General features: G+C 40.4%; 1 protein-coding gene across 3 annotated transcripts in view; it reads left to right on the top strand.

Moving 5' to 3' along the window:
* Positions 1-24,237, top strand: part of unc13a (unc-13 homolog A (C. elegans)) — a 34,791-nt gene that overhangs the window by 3,992 nt on the left and 6,562 nt on the right. For 2 of the 3 annotated variants that reach the window (XM_046049380.1, XM_046049379.1), the window contains 22 exons: positions 443-670; positions 945-1,086; positions 1,636-1,805; positions 1,986-2,101; positions 4,979-5,142; positions 5,279-5,432; positions 5,771-5,839; positions 6,250-6,339; positions 6,569-6,703; positions 8,161-8,294; positions 8,497-8,582; positions 9,250-9,376; positions 9,511-9,607; positions 10,342-10,485; positions 10,669-10,746; positions 11,658-11,735; positions 11,875-11,963; positions 12,056-12,202; positions 12,652-12,775; positions 17,457-17,513; positions 17,653-17,733; positions 21,608-21,755. In XM_046049380.1, coding sequence (XP_045905336.1) covers positions 443-670; positions 945-1,086; positions 1,636-1,805; positions 1,986-2,101; positions 4,979-5,142; positions 5,279-5,432; positions 5,771-5,839; positions 6,250-6,339; positions 6,569-6,703; positions 8,161-8,294; positions 8,497-8,582; positions 9,250-9,376; positions 9,511-9,607; positions 10,342-10,485; positions 10,669-10,746; positions 11,658-11,735; positions 11,875-11,963; positions 12,056-12,202; positions 12,652-12,775; positions 17,457-17,513; positions 17,653-17,733; positions 21,608-21,755 — 2,658 coding nt within the window. Of the gene's footprint in view, positions 1-442; positions 671-944; positions 1,087-1,635; positions 1,806-1,985; positions 2,102-4,978; positions 5,143-5,278; positions 5,433-5,770; positions 5,840-6,249; positions 6,340-6,568; positions 6,704-8,160; positions 8,295-8,496; positions 8,583-9,249; positions 9,377-9,510; positions 9,608-10,341; positions 10,486-10,668; positions 10,747-11,657; positions 11,736-11,874; positions 11,964-12,055; positions 12,203-12,651; positions 12,776-15,994; positions 16,025-17,456; positions 17,514-17,652; positions 17,734-21,607; positions 21,756-24,237 lie in introns of all 3 variants that reach the window. The other variant, XM_046049378.1, reaches the window with a different exon arrangement.

The raw sequence follows: 24,237 nt of genomic DNA, 5'->3' as shown, positions 1-24,237 counted from the left end.
TCTCTATTTGTCAATGCCAAGAACAGAGTCCTCCTCTTTCTTCTCTCACCCCCCTTTCTTATTTGCCTTGTTTTCTTGAGAGGATATTAAAAGCCATTTGTCTTTTGTTGTCATCCACCTCTCGTTTCCATCTCTATGTGTCTGCCTCTCATTCATGAAATATAGCCAGGGTTTTCATCACCTGACGGTGTAGGTGATGAAAACCCTGGCTATATTTCATGAATGAAATCTTGTCTGTTTTGTAAAATAAATTGGCATGTTAGTTTCATATATTCCTATAACAAAATATTGTAGAAATGTATTGTCCATGCTCTACTTTTGTTACCATTAATGACTGTATGGCAAGCATAAGCCATCTTATATTGAACACCTCTGATATGATACGAATTGTAATTGCTTTTATACATCTAATCATTTTCGTCTTCTTTTTTACGCTAACCAGGAGCAGCAGAGAAGAGCTCCAAACATGGTGCGGAGGACCGTACCCAGAACATCATCATGGTTCTTAAAGACCGCATGAAGATCCGCGAGAGGAACAAACCTGAGATCTTCGAACTCATTCAGGAGGTGTTCGCCATCGTCAAGGCCACCCACGTCACTCACATGAAGCAGATCAAACAGAGCGTGCTCGATGGCACCTCTAAATGGTCGGCCAAGATCAGTATCACAGGTGAGAGTGGAGTCAAGATAGAACAATATAGTAGCTTTGAACAGATTTGGCCAGCGCTGTCATCATCAAAGGCAGAGGAGACAGCACATGTCAGGTGTTTGTGTCTATAAAAAAGAGACAAGCTGCCGTTTGTATGAAGAGAGCACAGGTGGTGTTTGTGGGGCAGTAGAGCAGAAGGTCAGGTGATTTAAGAGGCATCTGTTTGCATCCAAATGCACACACACACAACACACACAGTGGCTGACCAGCTTGCCATTCTGTTCCTTCTTCCTAGTGCTGTGTGCCCAGGGTCTACAAGCCAAGGATAAAACTGGTTCCAGTGACCCTTATGTCACCGTCCAGGTGGGAAAGACCAAAAAGAGGACCAAGACCATCTACGGCAACCTCAACCCTGTCTGGGAGGAGACATTTAATTTGTGAGTCAAGACACTCTTGGAAATGTGAAATTTGAGTTAGGGTTGAGTTAGGCTCCAAATAATGATTGTTTTCATTACTAAGTAATATGTTGGTAATTTTTAACATTTATATTTTAGCCAAAGCAATGCCATTAGAAGAAAATGCTAATCATGAAGTCTCAGAGCCCAAGGTCAAATTGCTTGTTTTGGCTGAACAAATTTCATTTTCAATTTATGATGATAGAAAAGACAGAACACTAGAGAAGCTTAAAAGAATAATAGATTATGAATATTATATATATATATATATATATATATATATATATATATATATATATATATATATATATATACACATATGTCAAACCTTCTAGCTTTAGTTGTGGCACTGGTGCAGTTAAACATTTCTACCTGCTTTCTGTTTATTAAAGAAAATATATTTACATTTGTTTTGTTTGCACTTTTGATATTTAATGAGTCATGATGGTAATTAATCTGGTCCTCTTGGCCAACTGTCAAAGTAACTACTATATTTGGTAGCAGCGGCTGACTCTGGTTCTGTCTGTTCAGTGAATGTCACAACTCCTCAGACCGCATCAAGGTGCGAGTGTGGGATGAGGACGACGACATAAAGTCTCGTGTGAAGCAGAAGTTCAAGCGGGAGTCAGATGACTTCCTCGGTCAAACTATCATCGAGGTGCGCACTTTGAGCGGAGAGATGGACGTCTGGTACAACCTGGGTCAGTTGAATCCCATTGTGTCTGCTGAAATGATAATCCACGTCACTTATACTGTATTGATACAACAGCTTCTTTCTACCGTCATCAGTTCACCTCACTTTGCAGTTAATATGACTGACCTAACCTCTGGTGGAGATTTTTTCAGTTCGTTAACTGCTGTATGTCTTGTGCTCTTCACAGACAAGCGCACAGACAAATCAGCTGTGTCCGGAGCTATCCGCATGCACATTAATGTAGAGATCAAAGGAGAGGAGACGGTCGCCCCCTATCACGTTCAATACACCTGTTTGCATGAAGTAAGCTCAATGTGTGTGTGTGTGTGTGTGTGTGTGTGTGTGTGTGTCTGTTTGAACAGTAACAAAAGACATGTATTCAAGAACTGTACTTAAATACTGTTTTGAATTACTGGTGTTTTATGTTTGACCACTACTACATCTTTGGAAATATTGTAATTTTTCCTCCGTAACACTTATGTGAGGGGCGGATTTTTTGCAAAATTAAAAACAAGCCAAAGAAAGCATATATCCGGGCCACCAAAAACATTACAACACTAAAACAAGTTGATGCGTTTATACATTTTCCCGTTGAAAGGGACTGTACTTTCAATTTTAATATTTTACAGCTGAAACATATTCCTGTGCTTTTACTTAAAGGCCCAATCAGCAGCCAGTGTGCAGATTGTGCATTAAAATAAAACATTTGAATGCGGGAATCTGTTTTTAGGTTTATAGTACCTTTTACACTATTGTGTGTGTCTGTGCATCTGTGTGTATCTCCATGCAAGGTCATCCTAATGAGTCATGCCAAACAGGTTAATTTACTTGACCGTCAGAGTTATGGACTCGAGTCAGACTGAGTCACAAAAATTATGACTTTAGACTGGACTTGACAAAATCAAAGAAGACTCGACTTTGACTTGAACAGCAATGACTCGTGACTACACTTGGACTTGAGCCTTTTTACTTGAGCTGACTTGACACTCCCCATGCCCGAATATAAATTGTGATATAAAAAACTGCGCGGCGCATCAACATAGCGCGGTGCTCAATTAGACTGGAGCGTGTGGCTTCCTCCAGCAAGAGGGAACAATCACCGAACGTCCGAAACGCTGCCGGCCGCTCCGCGATCTCCTGTCCCTGTACGCCCCAGCGACCCACTCCCTCTCCTGTACCTACAATGGGTTGTGTAGCAATGGGTTGTGTACCTAGTAGGCCTACCATCGTGCTGTGAACGGTTCGTGATCGTTCCCTCTGGCTGGAGGAATTTTACGCATAGGCTATTGCATGCACAACAGCTGGGTGCCTGACGCAGCGCCACACAACTTTTTAAATTCCTCCACCTCACAGAAACAGTGTAGAGACTGCTGCAGCTGTTGCGTGAAGCTGCTTCCACCAATTCTCAAAACAAGTTAATTAAGATAAAACGATAATAGCGCCGGGTGCTGTTTCACAACGACACTTGTTTTGCTTTATAAACCCAGCGCACCCCCTTCCTTTACGGCTGAGGCTCTCGTCCCCGTCTAAAAGGTGTGTTCAGTGTTGCTTTACCCGATCGGTGCTTGTATAATATCCACGGTGTCTGCGTCTATTAACGTCATAGCGATTTAGAGTTTTCTCACCGCTGGTTTCTGTCACTGCATCTCCCGACAAAACACGGTTTTATTTCAGCGTTCTGTAACGTAACTTCATCAACTCGAGTAGTTCACCTGCCACCTGTTCTGTACAGACACACACACACACACACACACACACACACACATTCACACTCACACACACGTACACCTACACACACACACAGAGCCCCCTCAGTGACTCATCCGTCACCCAAAGCTGTCAACATCGGGGAAACTGTGCTGCTGCCGTCCTCTTGCACTCTAGATGCTGCTTAAAGTTAATAATTAACTTATATATTGGATTATTGTTTCTTATTTCATGGGCTATTTGTGATTTTGGAGTAGGCTAATCCATATATAGTAGCCTAGTTTTTAAAAAGAAAGTATTACATTTCAATATTTTAATGTTTCCTAAGGCAATGAGTCATCCTGTTAAATAATTGTGATCTCAATTTTGACCAAAATAATTAGCAGCCCTACATGAACATTTAATTTAATTCATGAAATTTGTTCAACTTCACCTCTGCCTTGTTTCTGTACTGGCTAATGCTTCATTCAATACATTGTTTTATTTTTAAGTTTTAACTAGCTTTTTTAGGACTCGAAACTCAAAGTTTAAGACTTGGACTTGACTTGGACTTGACTTGGACTTGCTTGTCCTTGACTTGAGACTTGACTCGGACTTGCTACTCATGATCGGTCTGGACTTGGGACTCGACTTGGGACTTGTAAAACGATGACCACCTCTGTTGACTGGTGTTCAGTTTCATAATGGATCCATTCCAAATTAAACTTAAGTTAATACTCCGTGAAGTTTGCTTTGCTCTCATAAGATAAATACCACTTCCAGACATCAGACACATTTCAACTCTGGTTCTGTGCTGATTGATTGTAGACCAATCTCAGCCTTGTATGGAGTCATTAGTAGGCCCATTACTCAAAGGAGTATATTAGCTGAACCTTAACAGACAAATGGCCAATGCTATTGTTGCATATAAGTGGACATAAACCAAATAGCCAAGTCAGAATGTTTTACAGCAGCATATTGCTTTATGGTTGAGTTGTCAAGACAGCACTTTGTGTTGGCCTCATAATGTAGTTTAACGACTAATCGTTTAGCACAGCCATTTTAAGATAAACAGATCTTGTAATCAGCGCTGTTTTTGTACAATGAAACATATAGAAACTTTTATTTCCACTGAGAGATGTACGAATGCTCAGCCCCGTTTCGTCATGACTTGAATTAAGGAACAGTCCTTTGAGCATGCTAACTTGTAGTGACAAACAGTCAAGCAACCATGCTCAAACACTCTTTATGGGCTATCTTAATGGTCATGGCTACCCTAAACACACCTATATCCCTAAACATGACAAAGCTCTTAATAGCCGTTGACCACTTTTCAGTAGCTTTCTTTTGAACTTACAGTCTCTGTTTTTGTTTTTGTCATTTCTCTTTTTGTTTCTTTCTTTGCCTTCCTTTCTGTATTTTCTCTCACTCTCGGTTTTCTATTCACCACCTTCACTTCTCTCTCTAACTCTTCCCTTTTGTTCCTCTCTGCAGAACCTCTTCCACTATGTGACAGATATCCAGAACAACGGTGTGGTGAAGATCCCTGATGCCAAAGGGGATGATGCATGGAAAGTCTATTTTGAGGAGACTCCCCAGGAGATTGTAGATGAGTTTGCCATGCGTTATGGAGTGGAGTCCATCTACCAGGCCATGACGTATGTTACCGTCTGAAAGCCTGACTTCAGAATAAAAAAAGACCCTGTGTGCTTATGTGTATTGTTGGTTGTTTTCATGCATCAAGCTCTGTGTAAAGTTTCTGTGTTTGCTTACATGTCTGTCCTTCTTTTGCAGTCACTTTGCATGCCTGTCATCTAAGTACATGTGCCCAGGTGTGCCTGCAGTGATGAGTACCCTATTGGCTAACATCAATGCCTACTACGCTCACACCACCCAGGCAACGAACAATGTCTCTGCCTCTGACCGCTTTGCTGCTTCTAACTTTGGGGTGAGTCACTGCAGAAACATTGAGCAATAATCAATAAATGCAACAGATGCCACAGTTATATTCATTAAATCTAGGTGAAAAGACATGTCGGGGAAAAAAACTAAATATTATATTTCCATAAAAAGGAAAACACAGAAGTGTGTCTTTGCTTTGTAAACTAAAAGTAAAAGTTTTTCTTTTCCTTTTTTGCTATCATAATTTCCTTTTTTACTATGTATATGCTTATTAGTAATCCTGGTGCTGAATGGCTGGCCCTTTATATATTAAGCAGTGTGGTGTGTCTGTTATACGTTTGTTAATGTTAAAATCTGTGATCATGTGTATTGTAATGCCCACAGAAAGAGCGATTTGTCAAGCTTCTAGACCAGCTTCACAACTCTCTGAGGATTGACCTGTCCATGTACCGAGTAAGATTGCTCTCCATCTTGCTGTTTGCACTCATAGCGTCACCATCATCAATCATATTATCTTTGAAAACTTTACAATAGATGACAACTAATAGTGGCTGGATAGTCAAACTGCTTGGTAGAACATTAACCCACCTCTGTTCCGTTAACCCTTTCGTCCTGTGCTTTTCTTTCTTCTCATCCTTCTCTTTGTGAGACACAGTAAATCATAGCAGGTGGATTTGTTAATTGGAGTGACAGATGCCTGTGTGCCTGTGAAACATGCACGGACACATTCAGGAAACTGCACACCCACACAAAATTGTGTTGCCACGCTGGATGCTGCCCACAGACACAAAGACACACACACACACATGACCAAGATGGATGTGTTGTGCCTCACTGTATTTTTATTTTCCATCTGACTGCAGAACAACTTCCCTGCCAGCAGTCCCGAGAGGCTGCAGGACCTCAAGTCCACAGTGGACCTCCTCACCAGTATCACCTTCTTCAGAATGAAGGTGCCATGTATTTTTAAAAATCTTTTATATGAAAAGCAGAATAATATATTTTTAAATATATAAAAATATTCATCTTAAAATTGACTTCGTATTGAATACTAGGGAAGAATCGTGTAATTGTGATGAACATGAAGACAATTCTGAAACGCTATAATTTGATTAATGTCAATTCATGCACTTGCCTAGTTTAAATGTTCACTCTCTTTTGTGTGTGTGTGTTTGTGTTCAGGTCCAAGAGCTTCAGTCTCCACCCAGAGCCAGTCAGGTTGTGAAGGATTGTGTCAAAGCCTGTCTCAACTCCACCTACGAGTATATCTTCAATAACTGTCATGAGCTGTACAGCCGCGAGTATCAGACAGACCCGGTAAGAAGCAGCAATTTAATGAATATCTGTGTAGGTGTGAGTGAATGTCTCTCTCCCCGCTCTTTCTCTTCTCCATCTCAAAATGTTCAAATTTCAGTTTGATTTATTGGCTTGACCATGATTCGGCACAGTATTGCCAAAGGTCTTGAGAGTATAATAGTTCTAAGCATAAGAGCATAAGAGACGACAAATGTTATGTGCAACAGGTTTTCCGAAAAAAATTGTTAAAATAGATGAAATTCTTATCTATTAAATTAAAATAGATTTTAATTCTTACGGCATCCTTATCTCTTTCTACAATGAAGACGTGTTGTTCCATCTCTAACTCTTGTAGGCAGACTGCCACAGTCGTTTTTTTTCCTGGGTTTGCCAGGTTTGTCAGAGCTAAAAAGTATTGAAGTTTACTTTAAAAAATGTTGTCACTGATGTCCAATGATTGATGTAGTTATCTTTTTCCTTGCCAAACAGGATAAATCACTGCCTAACTCTAAACTCAGAGTTGACTAACTAATCATTTTAAACTTGGCAAGCAGTTTTCTTCATGAAGTATCATTACAGTCCTTGACTGGTGCTTGATTAATCAGATTGCTTGACTAAAAATATTATTAATAATATTTTCATTGTGCAAAATCATTTTTCAATGTTATTAGTGCTCCTTCTTTCCTTGATTTCTGTATCATCATCAGTGTTGTGCAAAATGCACTGTGACACTTGTGTGTGTGTGTGTGTGTGTGTGTGTGTGTGTGGTGAGTCCCCATCATCCTCTCGGTCTGGGTAGGCCAGGCTCTTCCATCCGTCACTCTTGCATCCGATTTCAACAGGGATTTCTAGAACTTGCTTTCGGTCCTCATTAAAATGCCAGCCCAATTCAGACTCCCTCATGAATTTCAAATAAGCATTTTTCCCTTGAATAAAACATTTCATACTGAGGGACGTTGCTAGATTTTGTTGAAATCTTTGCTAGTTCATTCTTCCCTCTTCAGTCCCTGCCGAGCTCGGCTTAGTTTTTTTTTTTTTCTTCCAGCACATCTTCAGTTATTTTAAAGAAGTCGTCCGGACAGTTTTAACATCCTGAGTCTGTTTAAAGCCATTTGATCAGCAAATGTTTAATGTATTTGAGTTATTGAATTAACACATTCAAGATCTGTCTCAACAATAAACAACAAATAACTACACTGCATTTCAGAAGATTCAATATCTTATCCAACATTTGAATAGAAGTGTGGTGTGTGAAGTGTGCCTAAACGTTATAATATGATGAGGAGGAAATTGTTCAAAAAACATTGCTTCAGTTCTCAGCAGATTACAATGACCTGCTGACTCTGCAGGTTGACAGTTGTTGCCAGAGGTGCCAGTCTTCCCTTCTTGTACTGAACAAACTGATCAGCAGGCTAAACCCCTCCAAAAAGTCTGTGTAGAGTTTTATTGTGACTCTAGTTGTGTCTCTGCTTTTCTAGGCCAAACAGGGTGCCGTGCCACCAGAGGAGCAGGGACCCAGTATCAAGAATCTGGATTTTTGGTCCAAACTCATCACACTTATTGTCTCCATTATTGAGGAGGACAAGAATTCCTACACTCCCTGCCTCAACCAGTATGTTTCTCTACTCTTCGTATATGCCCCTTTCATCTATGTATTCTCTTCGTTTCAATTTTACACTATTTAGCCTATGTCTTCTCCACCATTTCTCTTAGTACTCTAAAAGTACATGCTGTTATCTGCTGGCTCAATTTCATATACTTTCTCTCTCTAAGTGCATATACCGTAAGTCTTTCTCCGTCTCTCCTCCATCAAGATTTCCCCAGGAACTCAACGTGGGTAAAATCAGTGCTGAAGTCATGTGGAACCTGTTTGCTCAGGATATGAAGTATGCAATGGAGGGTGAGTGCAAGTCAGTGATAGACTGAGCCTTTCAGCTGACAGTCAAAGCACTGCAGACTCGTTAGCTAAATGGAACCGCTAACTGTGATTTTGTGGTTCAAACACATATTGGCATTAATGACCAAATACACGCAGACACAAAACACTGTATGAAGAAGTTTAGCTGTATCTCATAACGATTTTTAGAGAGTTGAACTCTCCTTTTATTATAAAAATATGGTAGGAGAACTAGGTTGTTTTAATTGCATTCATCAATTTGGATGAAACGCGGTAGGAATGTTTCAAATAGAGGATCAGTAGCAAGCGAACATCCTAAAATGTGTTAGCCTGACCAGCTGAAGGTATTGGATGACTTTAATAAGCATGTGTATTACAATATATATTCGAAATTATGCAAAGCCTGAAAAGTCATCCAACATGATTGGTTAATATTTTAATATTTGGTCTTGAGCTAGGTTATGACAACTACATAAAACGCGATTGTGAGATGAAACCATTAATTATACTCTATCCATTAGGTTCCTGTGAATGTGAGTTTGACTCTGAGTCAGTGCTTCTGTATGCAAAGTAAATCTGTAGTAATTGTGGGTGGACGTAGCTTAAAAACCAGGAGAGATATTTGCTTTTTTAGTCAATATGCATTTTTTCACTTTATTCTTTCTCTCAGAACACGAAAAAAATCGATTGTGCAAGAGTGCAGATTACATGAACCTCCACTTCAAGGTCAAGTGGCTGTACAACGAGTACTGTAAAGACCTGCCCTTCTTCAAGAGCAGGGTGCCCGAATATCCTGCGTGAGTAGCAACTTGGCCCATCACTGTTTTGCAACATCAGAACAGAAAATAAAAATAAGGCAAAAAAAATCCTCGTCTTGTGTAATTCTGGGCTCCTAGTTTGTAATTACAAACATCTTTTCTGCTCTCCACAGGTGGTTTGAGCCATTTGTCATTCAGTGGCTGGACGAAAACGAGGAAGTGTCTCGGGACTTTCTGCATGGTGCTTTGGAGAGAGACAAAAAAGATGGGGTAACACTTTCCAGCTCTCCTTCTCCTTATCTCCCCTTCACTCCCCTGGAAATGCTGAGTCGCTGTTGTTGTTCAAGCAGAATTACTGTAATCCATCCATTGTACTTCCTCTGTCACACTAAAAGTTATCAGCCACAAGTTTCACTGTCCCTCCCGCTCTGCCTCCCACACTTCCCCCCTGTCTCTCCTGCACTCTTCAAAGGCAACAAAAACAGCAGCAAGAACACAAAAGCACAAACGTGAACTCAAAGCAGAAAGTGTGTTTGGGCTAAAAGGATGTTTCAGTCAATGTGCTTCAAAGTATAAAGCGAGGAATCATGGTTGAGACCTGTATGTACTCACGGAGGAGGATAACTCTATGACAACAGGATAGTGTGAATTAATTCCAGAGTTAGGAAAGCTGTCCTCAAGCTTCATTACCCAGACTCCTCGGAGGAGCACATACGCACTCACCTCTAGCCAATTAGGGACCAGGCGCTAACCAGCTGCCACTTCCAAGGAGACAGACAGGATGGCAGTATGGCTGTAAAGGGTCTGAGGTTCTGTACACGTGGTGAAAGATATCAAAGGTCCAGTTTAATATAGCATCTAATGATCCGTCTATATGGTCTTATGTGCCCAGAGGTGACATCTTCCTTGAATCACAGCTTCACAGCTACTGACCCCTAATCACATTTTTCACATTATTTTCTTCCCAGTTTTTAATCTTCTCACACACATTTTCTGCCCTACAGTTCCAGGTCACATCAGAACACGCTTTGTTCTCCTGCTCGGTGGTGGACGTCTTTTCCCAGCTCAACCAGAGCTTTGAGATCATCAGGAAGCTAGAGTGCCCGGATCCACAGATCGTAGGACATTATATGAAGCGGTTTGCTAAGGTAGATTCAGTAAACTTTCTTTTTGCAGTCAAATCACACTGTCTACACCCTGTATACAACAAATGAGTCTTTAAAAGTCGAGTTTAATTCAGGTGACAAAATAATTTTTCGCTTCAGAAACTGAACTACAATTAACCCCGCAATGATTGATGACCTGTTGCTCTTCCATGTTTCTCTCTCCAGACCATCAGTAATGTACTTCTGTCCTACGCTGATATCATCTCCAAGTTGTTTGCTAACTATGTCACCATGGAGAAAGTGGTAAGTGGTCGAAGACTTAACTTAACCCATATGGATTTTCTTAGAAGAGACGGTCAGTTCTACAAAAAAAATGTTTTAAACAATGCATATTAGTTTCAAATTAATACTGTTGTTTTTTACTTGCTCGTAAACTTGTTAATTATGGCTATAATCCACACTATGTTTTTATTTTAAAATGGAGTTTTAAAACGAAAACGATCTTCTTCCACACCAGCGTTATAGCTGCATATCAGAATTGATCTTACTCTATATTAAAACAACTGAAATGCACATCTAGTGACCATTCACTTACGCTGGGCATGCGTGTGCCATTGTAAAGAGAAAGCAGATTGTTTACTCCGTAGTTGAAGAAGATTCGAAAGAAGAGAGTAGCCTACTACTACAGACGAAAGAAGAATACCAATGGCGAATAAGCACACCAGAGAGGTTTTTTGCATGGACCAAGGTGGAATCCAAAGCGACTGTGGCTGCAGAAAACTGGGAATCATTTTCACTTGTCCACACTAATATGCTTCCCTGGAGTTTTAAAACGAAAACGGGGTCTGCAGCGTTTTCAAACTTCTCTGTTTTAGGTGTTCGGATTTGTTGTTTTAGTCAGGACAGGAGGGAATTGGGACATTTTCACTTAGGGGTGTACTCGCTTTTGTTGTCAGCGGTTTAGACATTAATGGCTGTGCGGTGTGTTATTTTGAGGGGACAGCAAATTTACACTGTTATACAAGCTGTACACTCACTACTTTACATTGTAGCAAAGTGTCATTTCTTTCAGTGCTGTCATATATATATATATATATATTTACGGCTGTTGTGAGAATGGTTTCTTTGTGTCCTACACCAACAAATATGCTGATCCATTTGTAAATGTTTTGGTGAGCTCTGATTGTTTCAAACAGACATCTTTCTGTCCTAAGCCCTGCATCCTGATCAACAATATCCAGCAGCTGAGAGTTCAGCTGGAGAAGATGTTTGAAGCCATGGGTGGAAAAGATGTGAGTGATTCTCTTTATCTGTCCCCTCTCGAGTTCCAGCTCCCAACCGGTATTGTTCACTAGCTTAGTTTTGTGTGCGCACGTTAGTATCTGGTCACAGTGGCCATGTTCAAATAATGTTTCCGTGTATGTACTTTAGCTGTGTGTGGAGGCCAGCGATATCCTGAAAGATCTGCAGGTTAAGCTCAACAATGTCATGGACGATCTCAGCAGGGTCTTTTCTGTCAGGTAGAAACACACTCATTCACCCATAAGTCCGACATTATTGCGATGTGTAACTAGAGAGACTGCAGACTTCACTAAACACTTTTCCTCTGTAGTTTCCAACCTCATATAGAGGAGAATGTGAAGCAGATGGGAGACATCTTGGCTCAGGTGAAGGGAACCTCAAATGTGGGAAATGCCAGCAGCGTGGCACAGGATGCTGACAACGTCCTGCAACCCATCATGGAGTTCCTGGACAGCAAGTGAGGCAGTCTAGAAACATTTTAGTGGAGTCTAAAAGGGATGGTTCAGCTTTCAGGCCAATTCATTATTTTACCTTCTTACCTGGGGTTTGACAAAATCATGGGTGCCTGTTTTTGTCTCTGAAGGTATGTTGAATTGTCTAGTTATCATAGTTTAGGTCAATGTGTAGATGTGTGTGAGGTTAAGTTGCACCTCAGGAGTAGTTTGATCAGTAATCCATACACAGATGTTTAAAATTTTTATACATAACAAAGGTTAAGAAAGGCATCTATGAGTTTGTTTGACTCTAGGTGAATAAATAATTTTGTGCTTTTCTGCGAAGCCCCTTTTTTTGTTCAATCTCCTGTTCTCTTTCATCCATTTCTTTCTTCAGAAAAACAGTGTTTGCTTCCTTGTACTGCTGATTACTCATCTCCCCTTCCTTTCTCCTGTCTCCCCCTCCCGCCAGCCTGACTTTGTTTGCTAAGATCTGTGAGAAGACTGTGCTGAAACGTGTGTTGAAGGAGCTGTGGAAGCTGGTGATGAACACCATGGAGAAGACCATCGTTCTGCCGCCACTCACAGACCAAACGGTGAGAGCGCTCACAGCCCACGATTGCACGTGCGGAGGCCTACGTACAAATAGACACAATAATAATGCTAAGCGACACACATACACATCACTAGGTAAGCATAAAGTTTTCTAGACATACAGATATTTGAAATGTTCTGATGATGACCACATCAATAAGGCAGATAGCAGCAAAATGATGTACAAAACATGTAACACACATACACCCACAAATTCACACACCTCCGACTGCCAATGCAGCATCAAAAGAAAAAGGAGGAGGAGGTGGAGAATAAGGAAGTGGAATACAAAGGCAGACATTTTGTGTGTGTTGTGATTCAAGATGGCACTCTTATAAACAGAAGAAGATTAATCTGCTTTTGCATCACATCTACACGGCATCCTTATCGACTTCTTAACCCCTACACACATTATATTTAACACCACCCCCCGGTGCCTTCATTTATCCAAACAATCAAGATGAAACCCTTAAAAAAATAGGGGGGGAAGGAGTGCACCATATCATTCTAACACCAGCTCATGGCTGCTCTCCAGCATGTCAGCCAACAACTATTTGGAGAGATTCCCGATTTATGAGTAACTCACAACAGAGTGGCAGAACATTTTTGCCCAAAGGATCTGGCCCACTTCCAAAAAGAATCATACATTTTGGAAAGCAGCCTCTTGTTTTCTTTTGTTTTGGATATATGTGTTCCTATTTGTGTTTGGTTATTAACTAAAGAGCCTCATATCACTGTTAATATGGTGATAATTCATCTCTGGTTACCGTGTACAGTGCTAGCCAGTATCAACACTACTGGTTCAGCCTCAGTAGCCATAGCTCTGCAGTTAGCCCCTGTTTAATTGGGTTTATCCAATCAAAACAAAAAAGATAGGAGCAAAAATAGGAGAGTGTGAGCAGTGAATGTGTGCAATGCCACATGATCATCTCTAGAATCACTATTTTTCATTTGAAATTGCTGTTAAAAGCTAAAACACGTATTTGCTATGTATTGAGAAATGTCATAGTAGTAAAGTTACTTATTCACTGGCCCCTCTCACTTTTCCACCTGTACTTAGTTCAGGCTTTAGACAGAAATCAATTGGTACACATCCCTCCAGCCATGGGGCCCAAACTTGTGATTTTGTTTTGTTTTTTTATTGATGTGGGGCTCTTTGCAGCTTAACTGACCCTTCTCTCTGGTTGTTGTTGTTGTGATTACTATTACATCCTGCTCCCACCGCTCTCCCTCCACAGATGATTGTAAGTACAGCACTCCTGCGTGTGTGTCTGTCTGTCCGTCCACGGTGGTTGGTTCTCTGCTATATGTGGCTGCGATCTTCCCCTGTTTTTTACCCCACATCAGACCCTCTCCTTCTCACAGTCTCATCTCTCAGATCTGTCCCATCTCTCTTTCATTTCTTCTTTTTTTCCTTCTGTTCTTATGTTGTTATTCTTCTGTTCTCTTCTTCTTCTTCTTCTTCTCTTTTCTCTCCTCCAACACTGTCTCTCTTTTGAGAAGACAGTAGCATGGTGCATTCCTGACTGGTTCTTATAGGTCCCACACCCCCTCAACAATCTCCACCAATCAATGCTCCCCTCTTCTGCTGTCTCTTTGTCCTGAACACTCTCCTCAAACAGGAAGTGGTACTCCTCTCTTGCGCCTGGTGTTGTTTCTTCTCATGCATTGTGTCCTTATACTGGGACTCTGGTGGGGTGACTCCGATCTCTCGGTGGCTTGGTATCTGGTGTCCTGCCCCACTTCCAGACCCCCCCACCCCAACCCCTACCTTTCCACCTGTTTGAACTGTGTCCTGCCCCCCCCCCACCCCCCACCCCACCGACCACTGTGGGTTTGTTGCTTGCATCTGATCTATTTCAACACTGCAGTCTTCTCTCAGTATACTGTACAACACTGTACTGTACTGTATGTCTCTGCAGACCTGTCATGTTGGTCTGTCCTGGTTTGATTTCATGTTCTGTTGTTACTAAGATGATTGTAATGCTGGTATTATGTCACTGGTCCTGATGCACAGAACGGCTTTTTCTAAAAGATGTTACTGGTTTGAACTGATGTTGGTCAAAAGGGGTGCATTCAATGTGCTATGCAAAAAACAACTCTCTTAATTTCATAAAGATCTACTGTATGTGATGACTTTTACATTGTGAACTATGAACCTTAATAACCAGTGTCATAACTGAGTCCTACAGAATATAACGAAGCATCTAGTTTCACATAATACCTTTTAGAAATGTCTATTCTGATCCATGGTGTACTTGATAGTATACAGGCAAAAAATTGTAGTGTCATCACAGGTAGTGATGTGGGTTTTTTTTCTTCTAATGAACAGAATTGATGTGTGTTTCTCAGTCCATGTAATTGGCTGCGCTTGTTTATTGTTAGTGTAACCAGTGGTGGAGGAAGTATTCAGTTCCTTTACTTAAGTAAAAGAAGCGATACCACACTGCAAGAATAATCCATTACAAGTAAAATTCCTGTTCTAAAAATGGTGCTTATCTTAAGTAAAATTATCAGTAAAAATTTACTTAAAGTATCAAAAGTAAAGTACTGTACTAACTACTGTCGGACAGTTAACTCTATACAATATAGATATATATTACAACAAATTTCAAAATGATCATATAGTAATTCCACCAGTGAGAGCAACAGTTATGAATTCTGACCTTTTGTTTCTGATTTTTTGAGGTTTATCTTTTAAAATTTTAAGGGAATAGTTTGACATTTTAGGAAATTCACTTATTTGCTTTCTTATCATGAGTTAGAGAAGAAGATTGATACCACTCTCACTCTCGTACGTCAAGTATGGAGCCGTTCGTTGGTTATTTTAGCTTAGGCTGGAAGTGGTGGAAAACAGCAGCCCGGCTCACTCCAAAGTTCAAAAACCAACCGACAAATTCGCTAATTAGCATGTTATATCTCGTTTGTTTAATTTACACAAAGATGTAAATGTTAAATTGACAATTGGTAAACTATGTTTTCTTTGTTTTGTGGTAAGGCACACAATATGTTGTTAATTTTGGAGGGTAAGCTAATTGGCCAACTGAAAGGAGGTGACATATCTGGCAGTGACAAGTATCCACAATCTTTTCATTTTTTTTCATTTTAACAAAGCAACATATGCACTTCTGATTGCATATTGTCATGTAGCCAATGAGAGTGAAGTCAGACTGCAGGGACTGGCCACTGCTTGAAGTATTAACCACATGCTCTCTTTCCAGGGGAGGCTGAAGAGTGCTTCTCACAGTGATGTAAGAACTAAACCCCTTTAGATCAATGTGTCTTGTCTCTCTCCTCTATGTCTTATCTCCGTGTCTCCGTCTCTCTCCCTCAGCTCGCCAGTCAAACAAAGCAGTGGAAATATTGATTTTTCACTTTTGTTTTTACACAACATTCCTCTGTAGTGCTGTTTATATGCTGTGGATATCCCACTATGAAATGCTGTAGCAGTAGATGCCTGCACTCCCTGCCTCACCACAGGTCATACGCTCTAATCAACATGCAAACATTTGCAGCTCAAATGCACCACAAACCATAAGTTGAGGAGTTCAGTCGATACTTTATTTCACTTGGGTTTTATATTGGGTAAAAAATTGCTATCTACATCGCTGCAACACAGAAGTAAAAATAGGGTGTGGTTCAGCTGGAAGTACCAATGCAAGTCCAAGTGACAGAGCTTCATGAGGCAAAGCTGCAAGCGAGTGATGGTTGGCACTCTGACTTGTGGTTTAGGGTGAATTGTAGCTGCAACAGTCTGCTCATAGGGTCAGAATATTTATTTTCCTCACTGCCGCCCCTGCAACAAAAGGCACATGTATGTCTACCTTATTTTTCATCAGTTTAACATAGTGTAGGAGTGGAGGGTGGCTGGATTACTCTCACATGAACCTGTCTCAGGCACTGCTTACCTGCACAGCTTAAATGATTAGACACATCACAGTTTAAAGAGTGCACTAAAGAGTGCACCCTATTGTACATTTTCTAATATAACAAATCTGTTATGCGCAGAAACTCATGTATGTGTTTGGTTTCATTTTCTGGCATTCTTGTGATGATGTTTATAAGATTATTAAAGCTTCAATAGGTTCTAGCCCCACACAGTATGTAATAAAAGCATATTTCATGTCTAGGGCTGTAACCAAAGATTGGATTTAAAGGTGCAGTCAGCAGAAGTTAGAAATATGATGATGTATTCTCTTACCAGAGTATGCATTAAGCTGGACTTCCAGTAAATACCTGCGTACACCACAGTGCAACTGCATAGCTGCTACGTGTGTGTAATGTGTGAACCTGCACGTGTGTGTTTATGAGTGCATGAGTATGTCTTCTTTCTCTTGCCCTCACTACGAGCTGAGCCACTTTCCCTTCTCTTCGTACTGAAATGTGTGTGTGTGTGTGTGTGTGTGTGTGTGTGTGTGTGTGGATTTGTGCAGCAGAGCCGAGTGTAATGTTTTGGAATGGATAAAACACAGATAAGTGTGATAACAGCACTTGAAGGAAAAAGTACCTTGACATCTGTAAAGCGGCTTAGAGTGACTGTTTATGAATGTGTGTGTCAGAAACGTCGCTGTCCTCTGTGTGACACTAAGCCGTTTACTGCTTCCCTGCATTGTCATGATAATAACACGACTCTTCTCTCTCCTTCTGTCTTTCTCTATCTTCCTCTCTTTCTGTCTCTTCCAGGGCACTCAGCTCATCTTTAATGCTGCCAAGGAGCTGGGACAGCTGTCCAAGCTCAAGGTGCAATATGTTTTTACACCATTGTGTTCTGGGCCTGGGATCAGTGCTTCAGATCAAGACTAATTGCTTAGAAAATATGACACTGGACCTATTAATGGACCGTCATTTTGGTCTGTGCTTCTATTGTTGTCCTTTTCAGGAGCACATGGTTCGTGAGGAGGCCAAAGCACTCACACCTAAGCAGTGCGCTGTGATAGAACTGGCCCTGGACACCATCAAGGTAACAGACTTTCACTGTTAGGAGCAACATTGAACGTTGACAATGAACCAGAATGACAGTGAAAATTACAGTAAATTACAGTATATGCTTTGGTTATACAAGTCAAATTTGCATTCTAGATGTGGTCTACAAGGACGTGGTGTATAATAGCCCAACTTGTAAGACATTGGGCTTTCTTTTTGTCATTAAAGAGAGATTTATTAATTTAAGTTATAGAAAACTCAATTTAGAATCACCGTTCTTTCATATATATATATATATATATATATATATATATGTGTGTGTGTGTGTGTGTGTGTGTGTAGGAATACAAGTGATATACTTGGCGAAACATTTATTGAAAAACATTTAAAAATACTACTAAAAATAAAATCATTGATGACTGTGGAATCGAGACGTGTAAGTGAATGTTTGCCACTTGCACCTATTTTTCAAGTCAAGACCAAACAAGCTTAAAACCCAGAGATTGGACCAGAAAGTTAAAAAAAAATAGGTAAAGAAAGCAATTAACAGTTATTAATTGTGAATAAGACATTTTTAAAGTGGACATTTAAATCAAAAAGCATCTCTTTTACCAACACAAACTCCACATAAGGATAAAAAACAACAGTAAAGTTTTATGTGCAGAAGCCCATGAGACCACACAAGAATCAGATTATGTCGGGTGAAAACAGTCACCATAAGAAAGGCTGATTGTTAGCGCACCAACTAATGCTCACCAGTTGCTAATGTTGTCCAGTACACTATAGCCTACTATAGTTGTAACATTATGGCTTTCTACATTTCTTCACCAACTAACACAACCCATTTAACTATCCTGTGTACCCCCGGTATTGTGTCAAAGTTTTGATTTTATCCTGCAAGAAATGATGTAAGAGTACAAAGTAAATGTGGAGCCTAGCCTAACTTTATAGTGATGCAAATCAGGGGAAGCCAGGTATCGTTGCTTCGTAACCTTCAATTTAGACTTAATGTTGTTTTACCAATATTCAAGTACACAGCTTCTCCACCTCTCAGTCACTGTAACTTACGTGACCCACATGATATACAATAATGCAACAAAAAGGTGACAACAACACAGAGAAAGACCCATCTGCTAATATCACAGTAAAGTTAATTACTGCGGTCTAACTGTTATAAAGTGTGTCAACAATCTAATTTATAATATTCAGTCTAGTTCACTAACTGTTTCGTTATCATCCAATACATGTAAGTTAGCTGTGCTATCATTGCTGAGCCTCCGGTGAAATAAGCAAATAATGTTAGTTACCGAAAAGCAGCTAGCCTAGCTAACACTGATGTATCATGTCGGCTAAATGCAGTCAGTGTAACGTTGTCATGTAACGAGCATGGATTGGTCAACCTCAAGCTGATAAAAATATTGCTGTAACTTTGCAGTTTACCTGAGTTTTCAGCATGTTATTGTGTCAATATGCCGGCTCGCTGTGCTGAATGAAAGGTACGGAGCTGGTGTTGATCTGCCTCTGAGCCGGGAACGTTGAAGTAACAAGAGTCTGAGCATGTCTGGAGAAAAGCCACAGCCGCATGCCGGTGTTTCCACGTTTATTGCAGGGTCTCTGTATGAAAGCAGTTGTGTTTCGGATTATGCTCGCTCATGAGTTTAAGCCGAGCACGTGCACGAGCACACACCTGGTTGCAATCTTCAATTCAACCAAAGATGTCAGCACGCATGACAGCACGCACTTTGTTTGGTAGTGTGAACACTGAATGATTGGAGTGGAAGTTTTAGTTTTGTTATTAGGGGTCCAAACAGCTTGGAATTTTTTTTATGATGGTTTTATTAGAATTGTGGACAAGCATTCTCCCTTCCAGAGGTTAAGAGTAAAGGGACGGGATAACGCATGGTTTACCCTGCAGCAGGCTAATCTTCTTTGGTAGAGAAACCAAGCCTGGGCTAAAGCCAGGCACTCTGGGACAGATTCAGACTGGCTCCGTTTTAGACAGCTGCGCAATTTCTGCACCTTTTTTCTTAAAAAGGCTAAATCAGATTTTTATTTAGCAGCTGCCACAGAAAACCTAAACAATCCCCGGAAATTCTGGAAAGCACTGAAATCAGTTGGCACTTTAAATTCTCATAATTAATTACCTCCATGTATTATCAATGACAAAGCTGTCATATCAGAAAAGTCTGCAATGCTGGAGTGTTTTAATAAGCACTTTGTGGAAGCTGGTTCCTTGTTTTTACGCCAGCTCCTTGCAAGTAATTCAACCGTGACAAACTGCTTAAATTCTTCAGGACTGCCCCTGAAATCTATGGCGAGTAAAGAGGCCGAACGCCTTCCTCTGTCGCACATGTGCAGACAGATCTCATTGCTTTGGACCCCAGTAAATCTCCTGGTCCTGATAGTCTAGAGCCTCATTTTTTGCAAATAGCTGCTGATTTTATTGCTAAACCAATTTCAATCATTTTCAACATCACTCTGGTCAACAATGAGATTCCAATAATTTGGAAATCAGCCTATGTAAACCCTCTTTTAAAGGGAGGTGATTCCTCACTTTTGGATAATTATAGACTGATTTCCAAGTTACCAGTTTTAGCTAAAGTTTTAGAAACACTGGTTGGTGATCAGTTAAAGGACTATTTGGTTTCCAACATATTTTGTCTGACTTACAGTCTGGGATTTGAAGGCAGCACAGTACTACTACTACAATGAAGGTCATTAATGATATTATTGAAGCAATGTACTGCAAGAACACCTGTGTAGCTCTTTTTATAGATTTATCAAAAGCATTTCATAGAGTTGATCGTTGCATTTTACTGGAAATGCTACGGTCATTGGTTTTTCTGACCATACTGTCGACTGGACCAACTATTTGGCAGACAGAACTCAGTGTGTTTATTTTGACAACCTCAAATCAACGGCACTGAATGTATCTAGTGGTGTACCGCAAGGATCAGTCTTGGGTCCAATTGTATTTAATATTTATATCAACAACTTGGGTCAAGACATCCCGCAGGCTCATTTCCATTTTTATGCTGATGATACAGTTATTTATTGTAAGGCTGCTACTTTATATCAAGCTTTTTCTTATTTACAATCTGCTTTTAACATTGTTCAGGTACAACTGTATCAGCTTAAGCCAGTTTTGAATGTTGAGGAAACTAAGATTATAATTTTTTCAAAATTTCAAAGTCTCTGGACAGTCTTCCAAGTATTTTTACAATAAATGGTGAGCAGATCAAACAACTCCAATTGTCCAAATATTTGGGTATATTAATTGATGATCAGCTCTCTTTTAAATTGCACATTGATAAACTAGTACAAAAGCTCAAACTAAAAATAGGATTTTATTTTAGAAACAGAGCCTGTTTTTCATGGAAAACCAGGAGGAGACTGTGTGTGCTTGGTGTTCGTATTTGTAACTGTCAATATGCTGCTATTTTCTATCTATCTTGAGAAAGAGGTTTTAAATCTCAATGAGATTATCTGGTTAAATAAAGGTTAAATAAAAAATAAAACATCTTCAAACCATACCACTAGTGGCCGCTGAAAACTACATATTACCCCTTTATGTGATGAATCATTAAACATAAACATAAAACATATGAAAACAGTGAAAAATGCCCATAATAATCTCCTAGAGCCCAAGGTGAAGTTATAAAATGTCCAAAACCCAAGAATATTTAATTTACTGTAATGTAAGAGAAGGAAAATCAGCTAATTCCCACATTGTAGAACCATGAACCATTAATGTTTGGCATTTTTGTTAATAATTATAATCCATTATAATTAACTAATAACCCTAACCCATTTTTTCTTATAAGAACAAAGTTGCATTTTCTTCTTCAAGAATCTTTCACATTGGGAAGTAAGTAAAAAGCTGGCCTCTGTTTTGTCTATGTGTATGTTAGCAATATTTCCATGCTGGTGGTGTCGGTCTGAAGAAGACTTTCCTGGAGAAGAGTCCTGACCTCCAGTCTCTCCACTACGCCCTGTCTCTCTACACGCAGGCTACGGACAAACTCATTAGGACCTTTGTCCAGTCACAGAACGCACAAGGTAACCAAATGGTCTTTACTCTCTGTGACACTCTTCCCTTTCTCTGTCTTTGGGAGACTTTTGATTCTCTTTATTTCCAGTATTGAAAGTTCATTTCTAATGTTACTTAATTCTCTTTTTGAGATCATTGTATCCATGTTTTTGTTTTTTTTGCTTTACTCTCTCTGAGAATGTTGATGTTAGGGTTTTGCTGAGCTCTATATCTTGAAAATACCTCACATGCTTTGTAGAGCATGAAGTAGCTGTAGCCGCACAATATTTTCTCTCTACTCTGAAATGCTGAGTCTACTGGTAGCCAGCCTCTGGAAACACAGAGATTATTTTTTACATGATCTGACAGCTATTTACAATGAAAAAAATAAATATCCACCCCCTCTTTTCTCTCGCTCTTTGATTCTGCTGCTCAGCCTCTATCCCACCGTCAGATGGCTACATAGCAGTCATCATCTCTGTGGAAGCGCTGATGCTGACACATTGTCCCTGAGCACCGCTGATAGGAATGCCATTTTAGTGGATGATAGTTAATTAGCAAAATGTCGCATGGTTCTTGGAGCATACATAAGTACATTTTACAGCAGTAGTTTTGTGTGGGCACAGCAGATCAGAAGGATTTTAAAAAAGGGCTGATATGATAAAAATTAGGATCTCTCCCATCTTTAGGGACAAGACTCATACATGTTGGTCTGTTTTGCTACTTTGTAATTCTTAAATTCAACCTCTGCAAACCTCATATTTCTACGTGTTTTTCCTTTCTCTGTCTACTCCCTCCTTCTGTCCCGTCTGTGGGCCAGTGTTCGGCGGGAAGGGGGTGAGGTTCACCACTAGTGAGGATGTTTACCCAGACAAGGGTATGTGGCACTCAGGCTCAGGGCCTGAGACATCCAGGACTACCAGAAATCCTACAGACCAAAGCCCAACTCCCTCCACCTTCCACCCTACACCCCCCATGTGCATCCTGAAACTCCCCTGCCTGCTCAAAGTCATCCCAACAGATAAATGCAATGTTCAGATTGGACATACTTCCTGTCTTTTTTCTCTCTATCTCTGCATATTTGCACACACACATATTGTACGTGCCCACCACAACAACGAGAACATAGACGTTATGCATTCATGCATGTAATGTACACACTGATGTCTGTATGTCCCGAACTGCGCTGAATACATACGCCATAGACTGTATGTATGAGCAGACACTAAAGCATGACATCAGACAAATAGAAGAGAAATGCATTAAAGTGCAGAGGAATCCTGATCCAGCATGATGACACCGTGAGAGGCCCGAGGGCTGTGTGTGTGTGTGTGTGTGTGTGTGTGGGTGTGTGTGGGTGTGCACGCGTGGGCTGAGACTGTCCTTAGGGTTGTTGAAGCAGAAGCACAGTGTTTCAGTATACTGTTTGTCTTCAGCGAGAAAAACAGAGTAAATCCTTTTCCCCCACATTATCACCCCTCCCACTGTGTTTGAAATGAAAGACGCTGATGAAGAAAACTGGGATTATTGTGAAGATGATGATGGCTGTTGGCTCATTTTGTCTGGGAGGGCTCCCTGTCCTTGCCTGCTCTATCATCGCACACAAACATGGACAGAGGCGGACACATACAAACACACACACACACACACACACAGCTCCCACGTGCAGCATGGCCCTCCCTACAGCAATGATGAGAAAGGGTGCCCAACTCATCCCCCCTCCACAGATTGAGCCAATCAGAAACAGTCTCACAGGTCAGGTGGTCTGATTTCTGTCACTTTAGGTTAGTTTTTAAAAGATCTGACTCTTGCTCACAAACACTGACGCAGGATGATGCAGGAGCTGTATGCATTCAGCTAACTCGGTGTTTGTGCACTGACTTCGCTTCACTGTCTCAATACAATTGATGCTGTACAAACTCCGGCACCCTGACAGTCCTCTCAGATAAATGGAGTCCTCTCATGTAAAATGGTTAAGGTTCCAGAGAGACTATATATCACATAACTGCTATTTTCCTATGGGCAGAAGCCAAGGAGGAAAGTATGGAAGCAAAGATATAATAACTAGAAACTTTCAAAGTAAAACATTTAATTACTATCCACTCAGTGTTATTTAAATGTCAACAGTAAGTTTTCAGTAGTGAAAAACTTTCACAATTATGTATCTAGTTGCTTATGAAATTCAAATTCTTATGGTCTTTCTTTCCTTCCACAGTGGAGGTATATATAGAAAACAAAAAATCTTTAGCCTTCCCGCCAGCTGCTAGATGACCTTAACTGTAACAAGGATGCAAATTAACTTCCCGCCAAGCAGATTTCACTGGATAGTGCTTCCAAACATATTAGAGTAGACGATTAGAGCAGGACGACTGAACGAAAGCTCAGTGGAATTTATTCTTATGAACTCAACTGCTGCTGATCCGTAATGGCTCTTACATGCTGCAGGCTGTGAGCTGCATTATTTGCTATTGAAACCATCAACCGTCATTTGTGAATATGCCGTGAGCTCGG

Source organism: Micropterus dolomieu, linkage group LG05 (assembly GCF_021292245.1).
Source record: "Micropterus dolomieu isolate WLL.071019.BEF.003 ecotype Adirondacks linkage group LG05, ASM2129224v1, whole genome shotgun sequence".
NCBI classification, from domain to species: Eukaryota; Metazoa; Chordata; class Actinopteri; order Centrarchiformes; family Centrarchidae; genus Micropterus; species Micropterus dolomieu.
The sequence above is the reverse complement of the archived record's forward strand: the minus strand, read 5'-3'. Positions and strand labels throughout refer to the sequence as shown.